Source organism: Clavelina lepadiformis, chromosome 4, assembly GCF_947623445.1.
Source record: "Clavelina lepadiformis chromosome 4, kaClaLepa1.1, whole genome shotgun sequence".
Classification (NCBI taxonomy): Eukaryota; Metazoa; Chordata; class Ascidiacea; order Aplousobranchia; family Clavelinidae; genus Clavelina; species Clavelina lepadiformis.
The window spans coordinates 9,435,231-9,451,502 of record NC_135243.1 but is presented as its reverse complement, the minus strand read 5'-3'; the positions used below and the strand labels follow the sequence as shown (position 1 = coordinate 9,451,502).

The 16,272-nt window shown below is 36.6% G+C and overlaps 1 protein-coding gene across 1 annotated transcript; it reads right to left on the bottom strand.

The window, feature by feature from the left end:
* Positions 1-256: 256 nt before the first annotated feature.
* On the bottom strand, positions 257-5,933 carry LOC143452179 (high-affinity choline transporter 1-like). The gene is made up of 9 exons (XM_076953049.1): positions 5,677-5,933; positions 5,149-5,297; positions 4,284-4,404; positions 3,874-4,022; positions 2,065-2,193; positions 1,739-1,892; positions 1,392-1,606; positions 1,106-1,252; positions 257-972 (listed from the first exon to the last, which is right to left on the bottom strand). Exons 1-9 carry the CDS (start codon positions 5,858-5,860, stop codon positions 595-597), a joined length of 1,626 nt encoding a protein of 541 aa, XP_076809164.1. The 5' UTR covers positions 5,861-5,933; the 3' UTR covers positions 257-594.
* Positions 5,934-16,272: the final 10,339 nt, after the last annotated feature.

Sequence of the window (16,272 nt, the reverse complement as noted above, 5' to 3'; positions counted from 1 at the left end):
TTATACGCAGAGGTTCTCAACCTGTGGTACGCGTACCACTAACGGTACGCGAGAGCTTTTTAAGTAGTACCGCGTACCGCTGTACATGATTTTCGATGTGCTGTGAGTAATGTGTTACCCCGGATAAACAAGCTTGTGCAGAAGAAACAGTTGCATCTGTCACATTAAATTGTGTTTTCTTGCTATTCATTGGTGTTATGGTATAGTAATAACTAATACACACCGGTACATTTGAGTAAAATAAGTCATTCAGGAGCCAGGTGGTACGCAGTGTAGTAAAAAAAAACGGGTGGTACGCGATCGAAAAAAGTTTGAGAAACACTGGTTTATAGGCTCATATATAATTCGCTGCCTTAGTTGTGTTATATATGATGTTTTCCTATTACATACACTGTAACGGCCACAACAACCATTTCAAAAATATAACTGCATATGTTAGCTTATCCTATCAAATTATTAGTAGCAATTTACATTTTATTAATGTACTTTTTAATGCAGTAACACTAAGAAAATTAGATGTTTCCTTTTTCTGTCAGAATATTTTGCAGGCATAAACACATTATATATACAAAAGCTGTGTTTGGCTCAAATGATTTACATTTGTGTGCCTTCGGCCATATCGTTAAAACCTGGATTCACTTCTCCTTTCTTCTCATCGCTATGGGAGTCTGTATCTTCCCGAAGTTCTATAGAGCGGCCACCGTGAGCCAGATTCGCTTTTAGGAAATCGTATTTTTCTGGAATGTAACCCCGAACAAAGAGGAAACGAGCAAGATACGAGACAACAATCAGTGTGATCGCTGAAATCAACATCGAGAAGGTTTTAATGGGAAAGTTTAATGCCCCGGGATAGTATATGAAGGGAGGGTAGTCAAAGTAAAAGTCACTGCCACCTAACCGAAGAATGGCAGCAAGAAAGTATGCTGGAAGAGAACCGTATATGTTTATGTCCAGGTAGAGCACACATGTGAGCTGCAAAAGAGAACATTACGTAACGTTTAGTCAATGCGTCGACATATAAGCATAAGAATAGGCTTAACCATTGTGTCAATACATAAGCTTATAAGAACAGGTTTTAAATGATCCAGAAAATTATTATAACCACCTGTGGGAAGAGTATGGTATAAACGAAGTCTATGCTGAGGTACCATAAAACGTAGACAGACTGTACCAAACATGCAATGACAGCAGCTATAACCCCAATTAGAATGATCATGATTCTCATAACCCAGGTAATCTCGCGATTGCTGGCCTATAAAAACAACATTTTTTGCGCTGTGAGTGAATGGATTAACAGAAGGAAAACTTTATCAAATGTGAGAAAAAAGATTCCTTTTATTAATAGTGAATGCACTGTGATTTGTTAAATGAACGAAAAAGTTGAGACTTACTTTAGGACGAAGAACCAGTTTATAAACGTTTCTGGTGAACATGCTTGAAGCAGAAAGTACACTGCTATCTATCGATGACATAACGGCTGCAGCTACTGCCGCAAGCCCAACTACAGCCACTGCTGGTGGCGTGAGGTAACGAAGAACAATTGGAAGGATTATCGAACCTTGTCCGTTTTCAAGGGGGTCACCTTCGTACGCGGTAGTATTCCAGTCTAGTAAAGTTACATAAGTTATTTATTTTTATTAAAACGCAAAATTACGTTTGCTATTACCCTTTTCCTCGACAACATCAAAAAGCATTGGTGTACCTTACTTTTTATGTCACCAGACCGACAAACCCATACCTGTTGACGCAGCAATGGCCCCGATTAACATTGGCGGGATACCAAGTATAAAGGCAACCACGGCTGAGAAACAAGACACAATTTGTGCTTTTCTCGGGCTTTCCGCAGAGAGAACACGTTGGAAATAAACTTGCCACGGGATAGAACCACAGAGCTGATAAAATTGTACAGATGTTATTTAGCGCAAGCAACATTACTTTTTTCAATATTACTAATTTTGTTAAAGGATTTAGCCAACAAGTTCGATCGTTTCTGTCCATTGTGTACGCGTCTGATCGTTTATACGTTGGTCTTATTGCAAATCCACTTTGCTTGCTTCAACTCACAAAAAGTAAAAGGGTGTCAATCCAGGAGCCAATGGTGTCTTCAGTAAAAGAGCCATACCACCCGCCCGGACCCGTTGTCCTGATGTCGGTGACAGCTGGGTTAGCAAATGCAAATCCGGTCGCTATCCACTTAAAATATGAAAATGATGTTAAATGATTATGATAAAATAAATGATAATGATGCTTAATGATAAATTATTAAATGATTATGACGTCATTGGTGACGTCATCATCACTTAATTTTAATGATCTTTTATTGGTTTAGGAAAATAAACATTGAAAACGTAATGAACAACCAATTCAATGCTATACTCTCATCCACAAAAGCAAAAATAATTTTCTTCCAAAACTTAAAAAATGAAAAATTTGAATATCTGCAGTACGAAAATAGCTATATACACAGTGTTATGTGACATATTTCAATAATAATTTTCATCAAAAACCAACTGAAAAAATTCAAGTTCACCATGAAAATACCGAGATCGAGATTAAGCATTTAAGATGATGACGAGATAACTCGGAATATGTAATATGGCAGGTAAGCCCTTCTGTAAGTGGTAAACTTGTGCAGTCTACCCATGATGAGATATCTCATAATTAGGGCCATTTTTATTTTGACCTAAAAAAATTTTTTTTTGACTTTATTTTTATCAAATTTTGACTTTATTTTGACCTAACGAAATTGCTTATTTGTAGCGGCCACAGTTCTTTCTCCAGTTACCCAAACATAATATTTTGTCGATTTCAGACCCAAACGTAATATTTTGTCGAAAAGTCAAGGTGTTTTATGGATTATAAAAAGTGCGTCGTGTTTTTTTGGCGATAGATTTAGGTAGCTTGTGTTATTTTGTCCTTGTGAAAAGGGCACTTTGCCTCGATTTTCTCCGCATGGTAAATTCTAATAAACAGCAAATTAAACAGGGAATGCTTGTTGTTGCTCCAATCCAGCTTGATGGCGTTTACTTTTCCTGTGACTGTCAACAAAATACTTTTTATCGCACTTCACTATAACCTCGCAAAAATTGCACCTTAAATCACCCCCGGGAGTTGCATTAAATTCATCAGAAAAATCTCGACAAATCTGTCTAACTTTTGCTGAAGACGATTTAGCTTGCTTAGGCATTTTTGTATTACAGAATGTCAGTAGGCTATTCCTAAAATCCAAACTGTTGATCTTCGAAAATACCACGTTTATGAAGAGGAAGTGTTTTATAAGAATTATTTAAATACGTAACAATGAATAAACTATGGACAATTTGCGATAAAAGTTACTGCTGATCCAAGTGGGCATTGTGACTTATTTCCTGCTTTTATGGGTTAATATGGTTTAATTGTGTCGCAGTTCCTGATTTACAATGCTTCCACGAGGATTTTTACAAGAATTACTCTCAAGAAACACAAAAACTTTGTAAAAAGCCATATTTTGACAAATTTTGACTTTATTGAAAATTTTGACTTTATTGTAAATTTTGACTTTATTTTGACCTATAAACTTCTTAGAAACAATCCCCTAGGTGCTGAAAACAACTTTATTCTTTGATTCATGGTCAGACGAGGTCCTTAAAAATTTTTGACTTTATTGACTTTTGCGGGCCCTACTCATAATGCACTATGTATGAGGGGATTTCCCCTCATACATATATCATACAATATGAGACATCATACAAGCGCAATGAACTGGTTAAACTCAAATGCCATGTTAAAAATGTCAACTTTTGTACCAGTTGATACTGTATTGACAAATCTTTCGTGAAATTTCACCATGTCTAGATTAAGGTAATTGGGGCTTATATACAATTATATATTTACCAAGCCAACAAAGATGAAGGATATTTGAACAACGTCGGTATAAGCAACAGAGTAGAGGCCTCCAAGTAAAGTATAGAGTACAGCTATGAAAGCGGATATGATGATCGCAATCACCAAGTCCAGTCCAATAACCACCGAGAGTGTCCCACCTACACAGGTAGAGAAAGACGTACAAGATTTTGGGTTCGACAACTTAAAGCAGTAAAATTTTCATTGCCAGTAGCTACAGCAAAGTAGCTGCAGCAAAACGTAAACGTTAAGAATATGGAGCTGATTCAACTGTACGTTTCTAATTTGCGTTACATTTTTCATTCATTGAACGTTTGGCATTTAGATGCTTCAAATAATACAACGGTATGGCCAACAAACTAGTTATACGTGTTCCAACAAAACTGCAGGCTTATACCTACCCAATGCTATAAGAACAGAAGCAGTCCAAAACAAATCACCCATAAAAGCAGGGATGTAAAGAAGAGCGCCCATCTTATTGCCAAGTTTCCTCTGTAGCGGATCTAGCATTGTGGCATAACCCTGCAAAGAGCCACCATAAAACGTTTAAAACAATATGTTCAATAACCTGATTACAACAATACAAAACCGCTTGTATTGTGGGGGCTGCATTAGTTTGCGAAATATCTCAAAATACGCCGCAAGTTTTTCTTTATTGTTTCATGAAATGCATGACGTTTTTCTGTCTGTAAACTCGAAACGTATATATAACTGTAGTTATACTAGAATAAACAGATTATATTGAAAAAGACAGAAGCGGAAAGAATTTGTCAAAAATATTGGCGTTTTTAGATGATTACGAAAGCTTGCGTTGGACTATGTAATATTGAAAATCTTTAAGAAAGTTGAGAAAACTTTTTGTTAGTTTTTTATTACCGAGTTTAGATTATTCTGGCGTTGGGTTAACCAGCTGAACTGACATAATTACCTTTGCAAAAGGTATTAAATTACTTTAGGACCTGCTGGACATATTTTGGCACCCCATTCATATGGACTACCAAAACTTACAACCACTAGATATAAATCAAACCGCATGCAAGCGTAGAGACTTCTTTTTATGTTGTTGTTTATGCTTCTTTTTTACTCACATTTAATCTTATACTAATAAATAATAATTAATCAATGAAGCATAATGCATGTTATAAGAAGAAATTGAAATACCCAAATAAAGAAAACTATAACCGCTTTAAAAATGGTTGGCTAATGCGTGACTGCTTATACATTGAAAGTATAACAAAAACAGAGCTTTATACAGTATATATTTACCTTTTCCCGCATTTTCTTGGCGTAAAAAATACCACCTATGACTAGAACAAAAACAAAACCAAACCATGCTTGTAACCAGATCAGACCGAAACCTGGTGTGTAGGTAAATTCGGCAATTCCGTTAATGTAAACTCCACCAACAAGCGATGCTGAAAAAAACATTATACATACCGATTATTATATACAAGTACATACAGAATTCACTGCCAGCCATTTATATCCGAGTTATTTCACATATCTGTGACTTAATTCCTATACACACAATATTGTTACTATCTTTATTAACGTTAACGGGTTTCACTCTGTGACTGTACTTCTACAATAATAAGCTCTAATGCAAAAGAAAAGAAGCGCTACAACACCTCTTATCCATTAGTCCAACTATATAGTGGAATGTGCATTAGGAGATAACGATATACTTGTGTCGTATACTTTCGTTGAAAAGCAACGTAAAAAGTAACTTGGCGCTGCAATATACTTCATGATTTTACAGGAGTTATGTTGAGCGAAAATGCACAAAAAACGTACCAGTCATAGTAAAGGTGCCGACAAAGACACCAATATCTCTTCTGCCGACCATGGAAAACTCATTCCAATGATCGTCTTCACCGGGTTGCTTTCTTTTCTTCCATGCAGCCCATATTCCGATTGCAAGGATTGCAACGTAGAAAACGATCACAGCAACTAGTCCAGGTACGAAAACATCAGTCATTTTAACCTTATTTGTCTATATTGGCGTTTCTTTTATAAGTTTATAATAGTATATAGTTCTATATTGTAGAAAGTTGAGATGATTTACATGCTCACAAATAAAAACTGAATTTAACTTCATCTTTATCTTTTATGCAAGCTTTCTAGCGCTTTTATTATTTGCTTAAAGGCTAAGGGTAAACCAGAACAGAGTTTAGTGGTTTGTTATCAAAGGTGATAAGATCAGCAAGGACCTTAACATATTGTCGCCAGCCAGAAAATTCTTTTGGCGATTTTGTTCAGGTTTTAGCCTAAACGTGTCCTTCCATAAGTGTCATCATGAGCTCCACACAAAATACCAGTTAGCTCTGACCTCTGACCTCTGACCTCTGACCTCTCGATAACTTGAACTCCACTAAGCAGGAAACATGGCCTCGCCACATTTATCCATGAGAACCTATAATATTGGTCTCGTGTCATGCAATTTCTGCTGGCGTCCTAGATAAAGTGAGTGTGCGTAAACCTTTATCATCAACGTATAAAAGTTCCCGCCCTCGGCCTAACCACAAATAAAAGAATCGTGAGCTCATGGTTGACAAGAATAAGACGCCTGTACTCGTTGTGCCCAAAAATACCACTGCGACTGGATGTTTGCGTCTTGCACAGCTAGATAATTTTCCTGTCTTTGTGAACATCCAGAGAGCACACCATAAAGTAAAACTGTTATCCTCTCCGAATAAAAGTTAAGGCGCCTTTCTTTATTCTGTGAGTACAACGAAAGTCAGGCATATTCGAAGATTAGCTGCGCCATAGAGGAAATCGATTAAAAAAGTGCTTGTCAGACAATAAATGCGAAGCATAGAATCTGCTGCAAACCAAAAAATAAAGAGCAAAAGTGCCAAAAGTAAAAATTGTTCGATCGTCAAATCGTGAAAAGAACAAACAAAACATATTAAAAAGTTAAGATAGTACTGGATGAGAACAAACTCCGACACCAAACAAAACGTCTAAAATCTTCCGCTACATCAGTTCAATACCCGAGACTGTTCAACTTGTACAACTCAACGGTGCAAAAAAAACATTAAGAAATAGTGTGGTGCTTCTATTTAAATAAATACTGCAGGCTACGCGCAGCAGCACAATGACATAAGCAATACGCGCAATGTCGGCTAGGTGTCAAAACAGTTAGAGCACCTGGTTTGTAATTATGCAAGAAGCATAATTCGATATAGGCGCGCTGTTGCGCTATACCGTTGTGATGTCCAAGGGCGAGACCTAAATGAAGCTCACTCCTTTTCAGTAGAACTATGTAAACAATTCCACATTTGGGCAATACGTTATGAAAAAAAACAAGTAAAAATGTGCGTGACAATTTGTGACCGTGCGTGACGATCAATCAAAACTTAACTGGTTGGAACTAAATTAAGAACAGTTCGATATTTTTATGACTTTCCCGTTGTCGTCAAGATTCAAGAAAATTCAAGACTTTAAAAGATAAATGTTTATATATTTATAAATGTTTGAAAAAAGTGTATGCAGAAAAACGTTTTGCTAAAACTCGAAGTTGAGTTGTATACAAAACAATCTCTTCGTCATAACATCGTACCTGTTCAATGACTGCCATTTAACGTTTCCACCACTTGACGTGTACGCCATTTAACGTTTGACCATTTGACGCCATTTGACGTGAACGCTATTTCACATGTCGTGTGAACAACGCAGTTCTTATTGCAATAATATTTGAGGATCATTCTGTAATGTTTTTAACCCAATAACATGTAATCAGGGTTGTATAGAACGACTTATTTAATAACCAGCGATGTACAGGTTAATTAAAGAAACATTTCCAGTCATGAAATAGCGTAAAATCTGTAACCCTCAACAACCAGATTTTGACAGATTCATTTTAAAGTTTGAGCCACGCAATTTAATTCCACTCTACTCCAGACTCCAGACTCCAGACTCCAGACTCCAGACTCCAGACTCCAGACTCTACACTCTAGCTAGACTCTAGTCTAGACGATATTACGAGCGTTCACAGTGAGAACTGTTAATGACTACGAAAACGTGTGAACGGTGTGACTACTTTTTATGTAGCTTGCTCATAAAACGGAACGCCAGCATTGAGTCATAAATAACACACGTTTTCGCATGACAAACATGCTTTAAAAGCAAATAAGAACGATATCAACACTTATATCAAATACATTACCCTCTTAAAATAAATCAAACACTTGTAAGTGCAGGACTGCGTAAAATCATCAATAGCCAAAGTCATAGTATTGAAATGTTACTTGTACAATACAAGATTTTACATGTACAGTATACCTACAATTTACCATACAATATACCTATTATTTAAATAATGCTCAAAACAAAGCAAAATGGGTAGAGTAACGTTCACATAACTGCGGTAAAAGATAGATTGCCATAGGATTGATTATAAGTAGGGCGATTATTTTTTGACCTAAAAATTGAAACTTTTGACAAATTTTGACATTAAAAAACTTTTTTTTTGACAAATTTTGACGTATGAAGAACTCAAGTACTTAATTACGCATTATTGTACAAAAATTTAAAATTTATTGTAGTCTAACAGAAGGGCAAAAATCTGAACACAGACCTAGCCTATTCTGAAAAGGGAAATGAGCTAATTACAAATCACTGCCAAAAAACTGGAGCTAAGACACAACAAAAACTGTTCAATACATTCACTACACTAAACTAAAGATACATAAAGTATCTGAAGCAAAACCGAAGCAAGAGCTGCACTTAACCTACAGCTGCCGCAAAATGACTTAGGACCTACCAAAAATTTTACACGTTTTGAGGTGTGTTGAGCATCACAACATATCAACCTAATTATTTAACTTAATTGTTTATGATTCACATTAAGTAGACTATGGGCAATTTACGAAAGTATAAAGTAGGCTGCAATGTGTAAAAGGAAAAGTTCACTGACAGTGAAACCTCTATGACACCACTACAATGAAGTTTGTAAACAATTTTGACTTTGTAAAAAAATTTGACAATTTTTGACCTAACGCTATAAATTTGAAAAATTTTTGACTTTTTTTGACAAGTCAAAAAATAATTGCCCTAGTTATAAGAGTTTATTGGTATAATTTGGATTGGTATAAGAGTGTGCAATATGATTATAGAAAGCAATCATTTACTTCACCCCTCGCAGGAAATGCGACATTTAATATGCAACATTTAATATGAAAATTTCTGAATGTTGTAGTCAAATTTCGTGTTGTTTTAACACGTATATATCAATACTTATTTAACAGCATTACCAAACCAATAGCACATGAAATTGACCTATTCTTTGCACTAAAAGCTTAACCTTATATAATCTTAAACCAGAATATCCAAAAAGAAATGATACATGCTTGCCTAAGTATATAGTGGGATAACATGGACGACTTGAACAGGCAACCACAAACACACACTTAACCGTTGCCCAAAGCTCATACAGAAATGGAAAGAACCTAATTAAAGTAAAGCTGCAAGCAAGTACAGATCACACTTGGAATTTGTCAACACGTAATTTTCGTTTCACTTTAAGCTGTCACATTTCTTTCACATCGTGCTTTAACAAGTTTAATTTATAGTAATCTCCGTGTTATACGATAGGTCATAAATCTAAGAAAAAACGATGGGTTTCGTTAGTACTTATTGTTCTGCTATCAGTTTGCAATCAATCTTTGCCGACATAGTAACCAAATATTTTAGCGATTAAATTTTTTTTATTTTAAGCTTATATATTAGAAGATTTTTAATTGTGGAACACTTGCAACGAAAAACGGTTTTGTTATAATTTTGTGTTTTGCAAAATATTGCTTTCTGTAAAAAGTAACTTCTTTTGACAGAAAGTTCTACGATGGTATATTCAAACTATACAATGGCATGAATATATCACTCTAATCACCAAAATGTAGCCAAGATAACAGTGGTATTAATGGCAATGCAGTTAAAGCAAATAATGTAGATAAACAGAGTTGTGTTAATTGTTTACTGCACATCAATTACAACTACACACTATATATAGTTACAACAGCTCGATTTCGGTATCTATCAAACCAGTATTTTTGTTACAGTAGACTGCATTTTGGTTTCTATAGTAGCTACAGTACATTAGCAATATTTTGGTATTTAGCATATCTTCCGGTATAAAGCATATCTGAAGTATATACTGTACGTAACAAAGCACACGAAATTTCAACGTATCACGTCCAAGGCTTACAATTTGTAATAACATTACACCTAGGTCATGATACAGTAATTTTTATAAACTAAGATCAAGCCTTGGGTTATCACATTTCAACATCGAACTTCGACGTCAGTGAGGAGCATGGTGACAGATTTCACCAGGATATTGAGCCAATGGAAAAACGATATAGAGGCCGCTGGGACAGTGCAATGATGGAAGAATACATTTGGTCTTTAGTAAGGCAAGACAGGAGTGGTCATAAAATAAAAACTCGCTCAAAAGTACAGTTTTGAATGACTCTTACTGTTTGAAAAAACTATGTTACATTTATCCTCAAGCCTTCCTTAATAACGTTTTTAGACTGGCTTTTGCGTTTAATAAACCGAACAGATGTGGAGTTAAAATCTACTGCAAGAGTAGAACACAATTTGCTACTTTAATTACAGCTACATCAGATGAAAAAAAAATTTTGAATATCTCAAAACGTAACGACGGTACGAAGAAACTAAATGGATTTTTGAATTCAGCATCCATTAATACATAGAGGGGTATTAAAATAAGTAGCCAAACAAAAATTGTGTTACATAATTATTCTCCGCTATGACAGCAGTAGTCGATTAGGGTGATGCAGCTAAGTGATGTCATAATAGACAGCACATGCACTCTGTCTATTGAAAATGTTTGCTTGAAGCCTATAATATTCTTCATACTTTGTCGCCAAACACATATCACTTCATTTTTACGAAAAACGCGCAAACTTTAGATGAAAGTATCTGCAATTATAAGCGTGTTCCGTCATCCACAGGGACAACAAAAGCAAAGCAAGCAATACTAAAGATTTGCAAAAATTTGTAATTACATCTTTTTTCTTAAAGATTTCTTTTAATTGCGATGATTTTGTTTACCAGGTTTCGAAAAAGAGTGTTTTCTGCACTGGAGGCTCTGATTTTGTGAACATATTTACACAGGTTACTTTTATGTGCGAAAACAAGGAGAGTCGTTTTGTTTCATTGATCATAGCCTGTTAACAAAAATACATAACTTATGGCAAATTTTCTCTGCAACAACAGTCCGCAACGTAACAACTCACGGTATTCTAGAACCTTTTGCAGGGGAGAGGAAGGCCTGAATCTCTTAATAGTAATCCGTTAACTCACACCATACGCCGCAGTTGTGTTTGGTCTAGACCAGTGTTTCTCAAACTTTTTGCGATCGCGTACCACTCGTTCGTTTTTTTTGCTACACTGCGTACCACCTGGCTCCTGAATGACTTATTTTACTCAAATGTACCGGTATTTATTGGTTATTACCGTTATTACTATACCATAACACCAATGAATAGCAAGAAAACACAATTTAATTTGATAGAAGCAACTGTTTCTTCTGCACAAGCTTGTCTATCCGGGGCAACACATTACTCACAGCACATAGAAAATCATGTTCAGCGGTACGCGGTACCACTTAAAAAGCTCTCGCGTACCACTAGTGGTACGCGTACCACAGTTTGAGAACCACTGGTCTAGACTCTAGAGTCAGAGGTGACGAACATGCGGCCCGCAAACCGGTTTGACAATCGCTCTTGCATGTCGAAGCATGCTGGCGAGACCAACAGTTTGAACTTTCTTGGATCTGTTTCTAATCTTTACGCAATGCGAGATCAAAAGTTGATAGCACGATTGAGTCGCAGCAGTATGTCTTCAATAGATTGCTGCACTCAACCGATGTATTTTTTTGCGGCCGCGGGAGCAACTAAAAACCTGCCGAATGAAGCGGTTGCGCTTGAATGCTAATTATTATGCAAACTTTTATATGTTACTAAAAAGTTGCGCGACCCGCTTACTCAGCTGTAACTGACAAAGCCCGCAACAGCGAATAGGTTCGTCATCCCTGACTAGAACCTAAAGCAGTCTTTCCCAAACCTTTTTCGGATAGCGCCCCTGGACACTTACTGATTAATTAATTATCAAACGCCCATTTGACAAAAAAGTAAAAAGCGAATTTATTAATCATTCGAGAAACGGGAAAAATGCTCGTGCACGCTTGCAAAACCAGGACAAAAATTACCCCGAAACTTATTTAACTTTTTACCAATTACACGACATATGATGGGTCAATTTCGACAACTAAAACATTACTGACACGGCAAGACTTTGACTCTTTGACAAGACTCTTTCGAACTTTGAAATCGCTTTTCTCTTAACTACGTTGATAAGTGAATAAATCAAACATTTACAAGCCTAACTCCTGTCATCAAAACTTGGTAGCAGGCATTATTACAATATCCGCCATTTATCCGCCGCCAAGTCAGACAAATCTTTTATTACGTTATAGAGATTCACTTTCAACGCGTCCCAATCCTCAGTTTGTGGCCAGCGCCCTTTTCAAGGTCGCAAAGGCCCTCAAGAGGTGCGCTAGCGCCCACTTTCGAAACCACTTCTTTAGAGTTTTTAGACACTAGGAGCAGAAAGGTTGCTTGGATGTCATCCATCGACAGTTACACTCTTTCGGCTGCAACCACGTTTACGCGAAATGCTCAGCTGTTGTGCTGAAGGCAACGGGTTTTCGTTTTATTGAACGTCAACTTGAAGTGAAGAGCAAAGAGTAAAACAAGTTGCCCTTTAAGCAGGGGCGCCAGAAACTATCGATAAGGGCAGGAGCAGATTTTTATAGAGGGCATTTTTTGGTGCTGGGCGTACTTCAAAAAGTTATGTATCTGCAAATTACAGTTACACACCTATTTTTATCGTTACATGTAAATAGGTCAACTTCTAACAAATCAACTCATCTGTGAATCGCGATAGGGTTGTTTAGTAACGCACCTGCTATGAAAACGTCGTTTACTAAGGCTGCGTTGTTCGACATTGCGATTGGAACGACTGTTATCTTTACAACGGTTGAACTCATTATAATCTAAGGCATAGTACCTGTAGTCAAGAAATGCAAGAAATGTTGTTTGGTGGGTTAATCAGTTTTGGAATAAACTGGAATTTGTTTCGAATCAAATTGAGGAAAAAAGTGAAATTAGTTTAAAACAATTATATGAGTTAGATTATTATATACCATGTGATAAATTTCTTTTTATATTACATCAGAGTAAGCATTTAAATATTTGCGAACGCACGATTATCCCGGGGAGAAATAATCATAACCTGAAACAAATCATAATTTGTTTCACACAAAGTAAAACCTTTATAAAAGAAAGAAATATGATCGAAGAACAAAATTTTATTGAGAAATACTTCATGTCTCTGGCTGATTGCTGAAAAAGATTATTTCCTCATACTCGGCATTTTAGGTAATGTAGGCTATATAAATTGACACGCTACCTAACTTCAAAACTTTCCAAAGTAACTTCGCCTCCTTTCGTTCTTTTCAATAAACTCACTTGACACACACTATGTTGTCCATATTTTCCTTGTGGATAACAGCAAACATTCGGTCGTTTAGAGTTCAGACTGTTAGCTATCATCAGTGATCTAGACCAGGACTTTACTCGACGTATACGCTGAAACTGCGCCCCGCGTTTGTGGACAGAATAATAAAGTTTTAACAACCTGTGGATCTTCAGATTAATAGTTTTAACAATGTGATGTCACACTTGAACGTTTTCTTCGCGAAAGAAACACGCGCATTACAAAATATCAAAAAGATGTTTTCGACTACCATTGTAGTCGAAATCACTGGACAAGTTGAGGGGCAAGTCCAAAAACCAGTTGATCAAATATGAAAGACCACTACTCGTCGAATATTCTGGTAAAATAGTTTTGAAAAGTAATTCTTTGTTAGATAATTAATCATATGCAAAAGAAACTCGCAAAATGTGCCTTAGTTGTGACGTAGATCCAGGCTCTTGTGATCTCATAAGTAATCAGTAATCACTAATCACACACAACATTTTCAAATTCATAAATTTACCAATAAGCGTTGTATATCACGTATGTATCTGCTGTAACTCTACAGATAGCTCTAACTATCAAAAACTCTATAGGTGATAGCCTATCCTATACTATGGTGTACCGACACTTAATCACGCCACACTTAATCACCGACACATAATCACTTGGACATTTAATCACGCGACTTGGACACTTAATCACGCGACATTTAATCACGCGACACATAATCACTTGGACGCAACAGCACTTGGACAGCGCCTTTGTCTATAGCCTGCCGCTGTCTGTCGAAGGTTGGCATTTTGGTCTCCAAGCGCTTTTTCAATGCCACCACCCGACATTGTGGACTTTCATACAGGGAATTGAAAAAGACATTCAAATGTAACGTGCAACGTTTCTGCAAGGAATTGCTGGTACTCAACCTTCTATTCCAGTGGTCCCCAACCTTTTTGTCTCCGCGGACCGGTTTACGTTTGATAATTCTACCGCGACCCACTAAAAGGGTGGGGGAGACGCAGATTTTTTTTAATTTTCTTGTATTTGAACATGCATTCAAAATGAAATTGAAATTGAATTAAAACGAATATCAAGTGATTTAAATTTGCAAATAAAAGTTTGCGCGCCTCCTAAAAAACTGAATGTAACAAACTTACTCTCCTGATTAAAGGGCATCGGGCAGTTAGAATGGGCAAGGGATACTAAATTAGGAAGACTAGCTGATACACTCAAGATAACAATTCAAGAATTTTAGCATAACAAGGGCTTGTGATGTAATAAACTAAGGTTATTATGCGATAAAATGGCCTCTCCAGACAATCGATTTCGAGAACTCAAGCGTGCCTACGCAACAAAAGGGGTTCCCACACTAATTAACAGTACCCTGTGCGGACCGGTACCAACTGACCTACGGACCGGTACTGGTCCGCGGACCGGGGGTTGGGGACCACTGTTCTATTCCAATGCGGTACAAGGCCCTGAAACTTCGCGTGCAAAACACAGTTGACCGTTATCTGACATTGTTACCTAGTGTGTACGGTAGCCTTCTCTGCGCAAACAATGTTTAATCATTTTAACAATTTCTTTTCAGGTTTATATTTGTTTTTCGTGTGTAAACATGCAATTTTCGATACTGTAAATGTGTGATTAAATGTCGCGTGATTAAATGTCCAAGTGATTATGTGTCGCGTGATTAAATGTCCAAGTGATTATGTGTCGCGTGATTAAGCGTCGCGTAATTAAATGTCCAAGTGATTATGTGTCGGTGATTAAGCGTCGCGTGATTAAGTGTCACCAAACCCTATACTATAAGCCCTATAGCTTAATCGCCGTACCCAGTAGGCCTACGGTACCGGTTTGACAGGTTGTCTATGCGGTACAACTGTTACTGTAAATTTATGGACGAAAATGAGTGGGATACGCGATTTTTCGTGTTTACAACAATCGTAATTTATTCAGTTACAATACTTCACGTTGCTAATTTCTTCACATGACGCCTAGTTGCACATAGGCTAAACTCCTATTATGACTTGCCTTGATCTACGTCACAATGATAGCCAAAACTGAGACTTTTTGCGATTTTCGTTTGTTGATAACTAGCTAACTACAAATTATTTTTGAAAAATATTTTACCAGAATGCTCAGCTAATAGTGTTCTTTCATATAAGATCGATTTGTTTTTGGACTTGCAGCTCACTTTTAGCAAAATGAAGAGAGATTTAGCATAAAACCTGGATAATGTCGTTTTAAAAATAAAACTCTTAAATTTTGTTTGTTTATTCTATTTTTGTTTTTGGGTTTAGTGGCAGTGCTAGTTGTTAGCAGCAATGAGCGAAGTAATCTATCAGTATTTTCATGCACCTTTCAAGGTTTGCCACTTTTTCCCTACGTATGCTATAGACAGCTACATAGTAGTGATTTTAAATAACATGATTTAATAATCATAATCATAACATAAACCAAATAACATTTTCGTGCAAACAAGCTGTCCGCGAAGCTTTGCCTCAGCAAAGGGGATATGCAGTTGCATCGTCGTAAGGCTGGTTGTGACAAGCAATAACCGCCATTGAGATGGAAAGACTTAAAAGGTTGGGGAAAAGCAAGTCACAGAGGTTTTCTGAAACGATAGGCACATAAACTTTATTCACAAATGAGTGTGAAAACATGCTGCAAATTTTTATTAGTAGGAAACTTTTTTGTTTGTTATTGAATTAGCATTATTGCAAACATAACTCTCGAAAAATTAGTGCCTCACCGCACGTCACCGGTTTGAGATACATGCCGCATAAAATCACAATCAAATATAAGTTGACTACATACCTGACGATT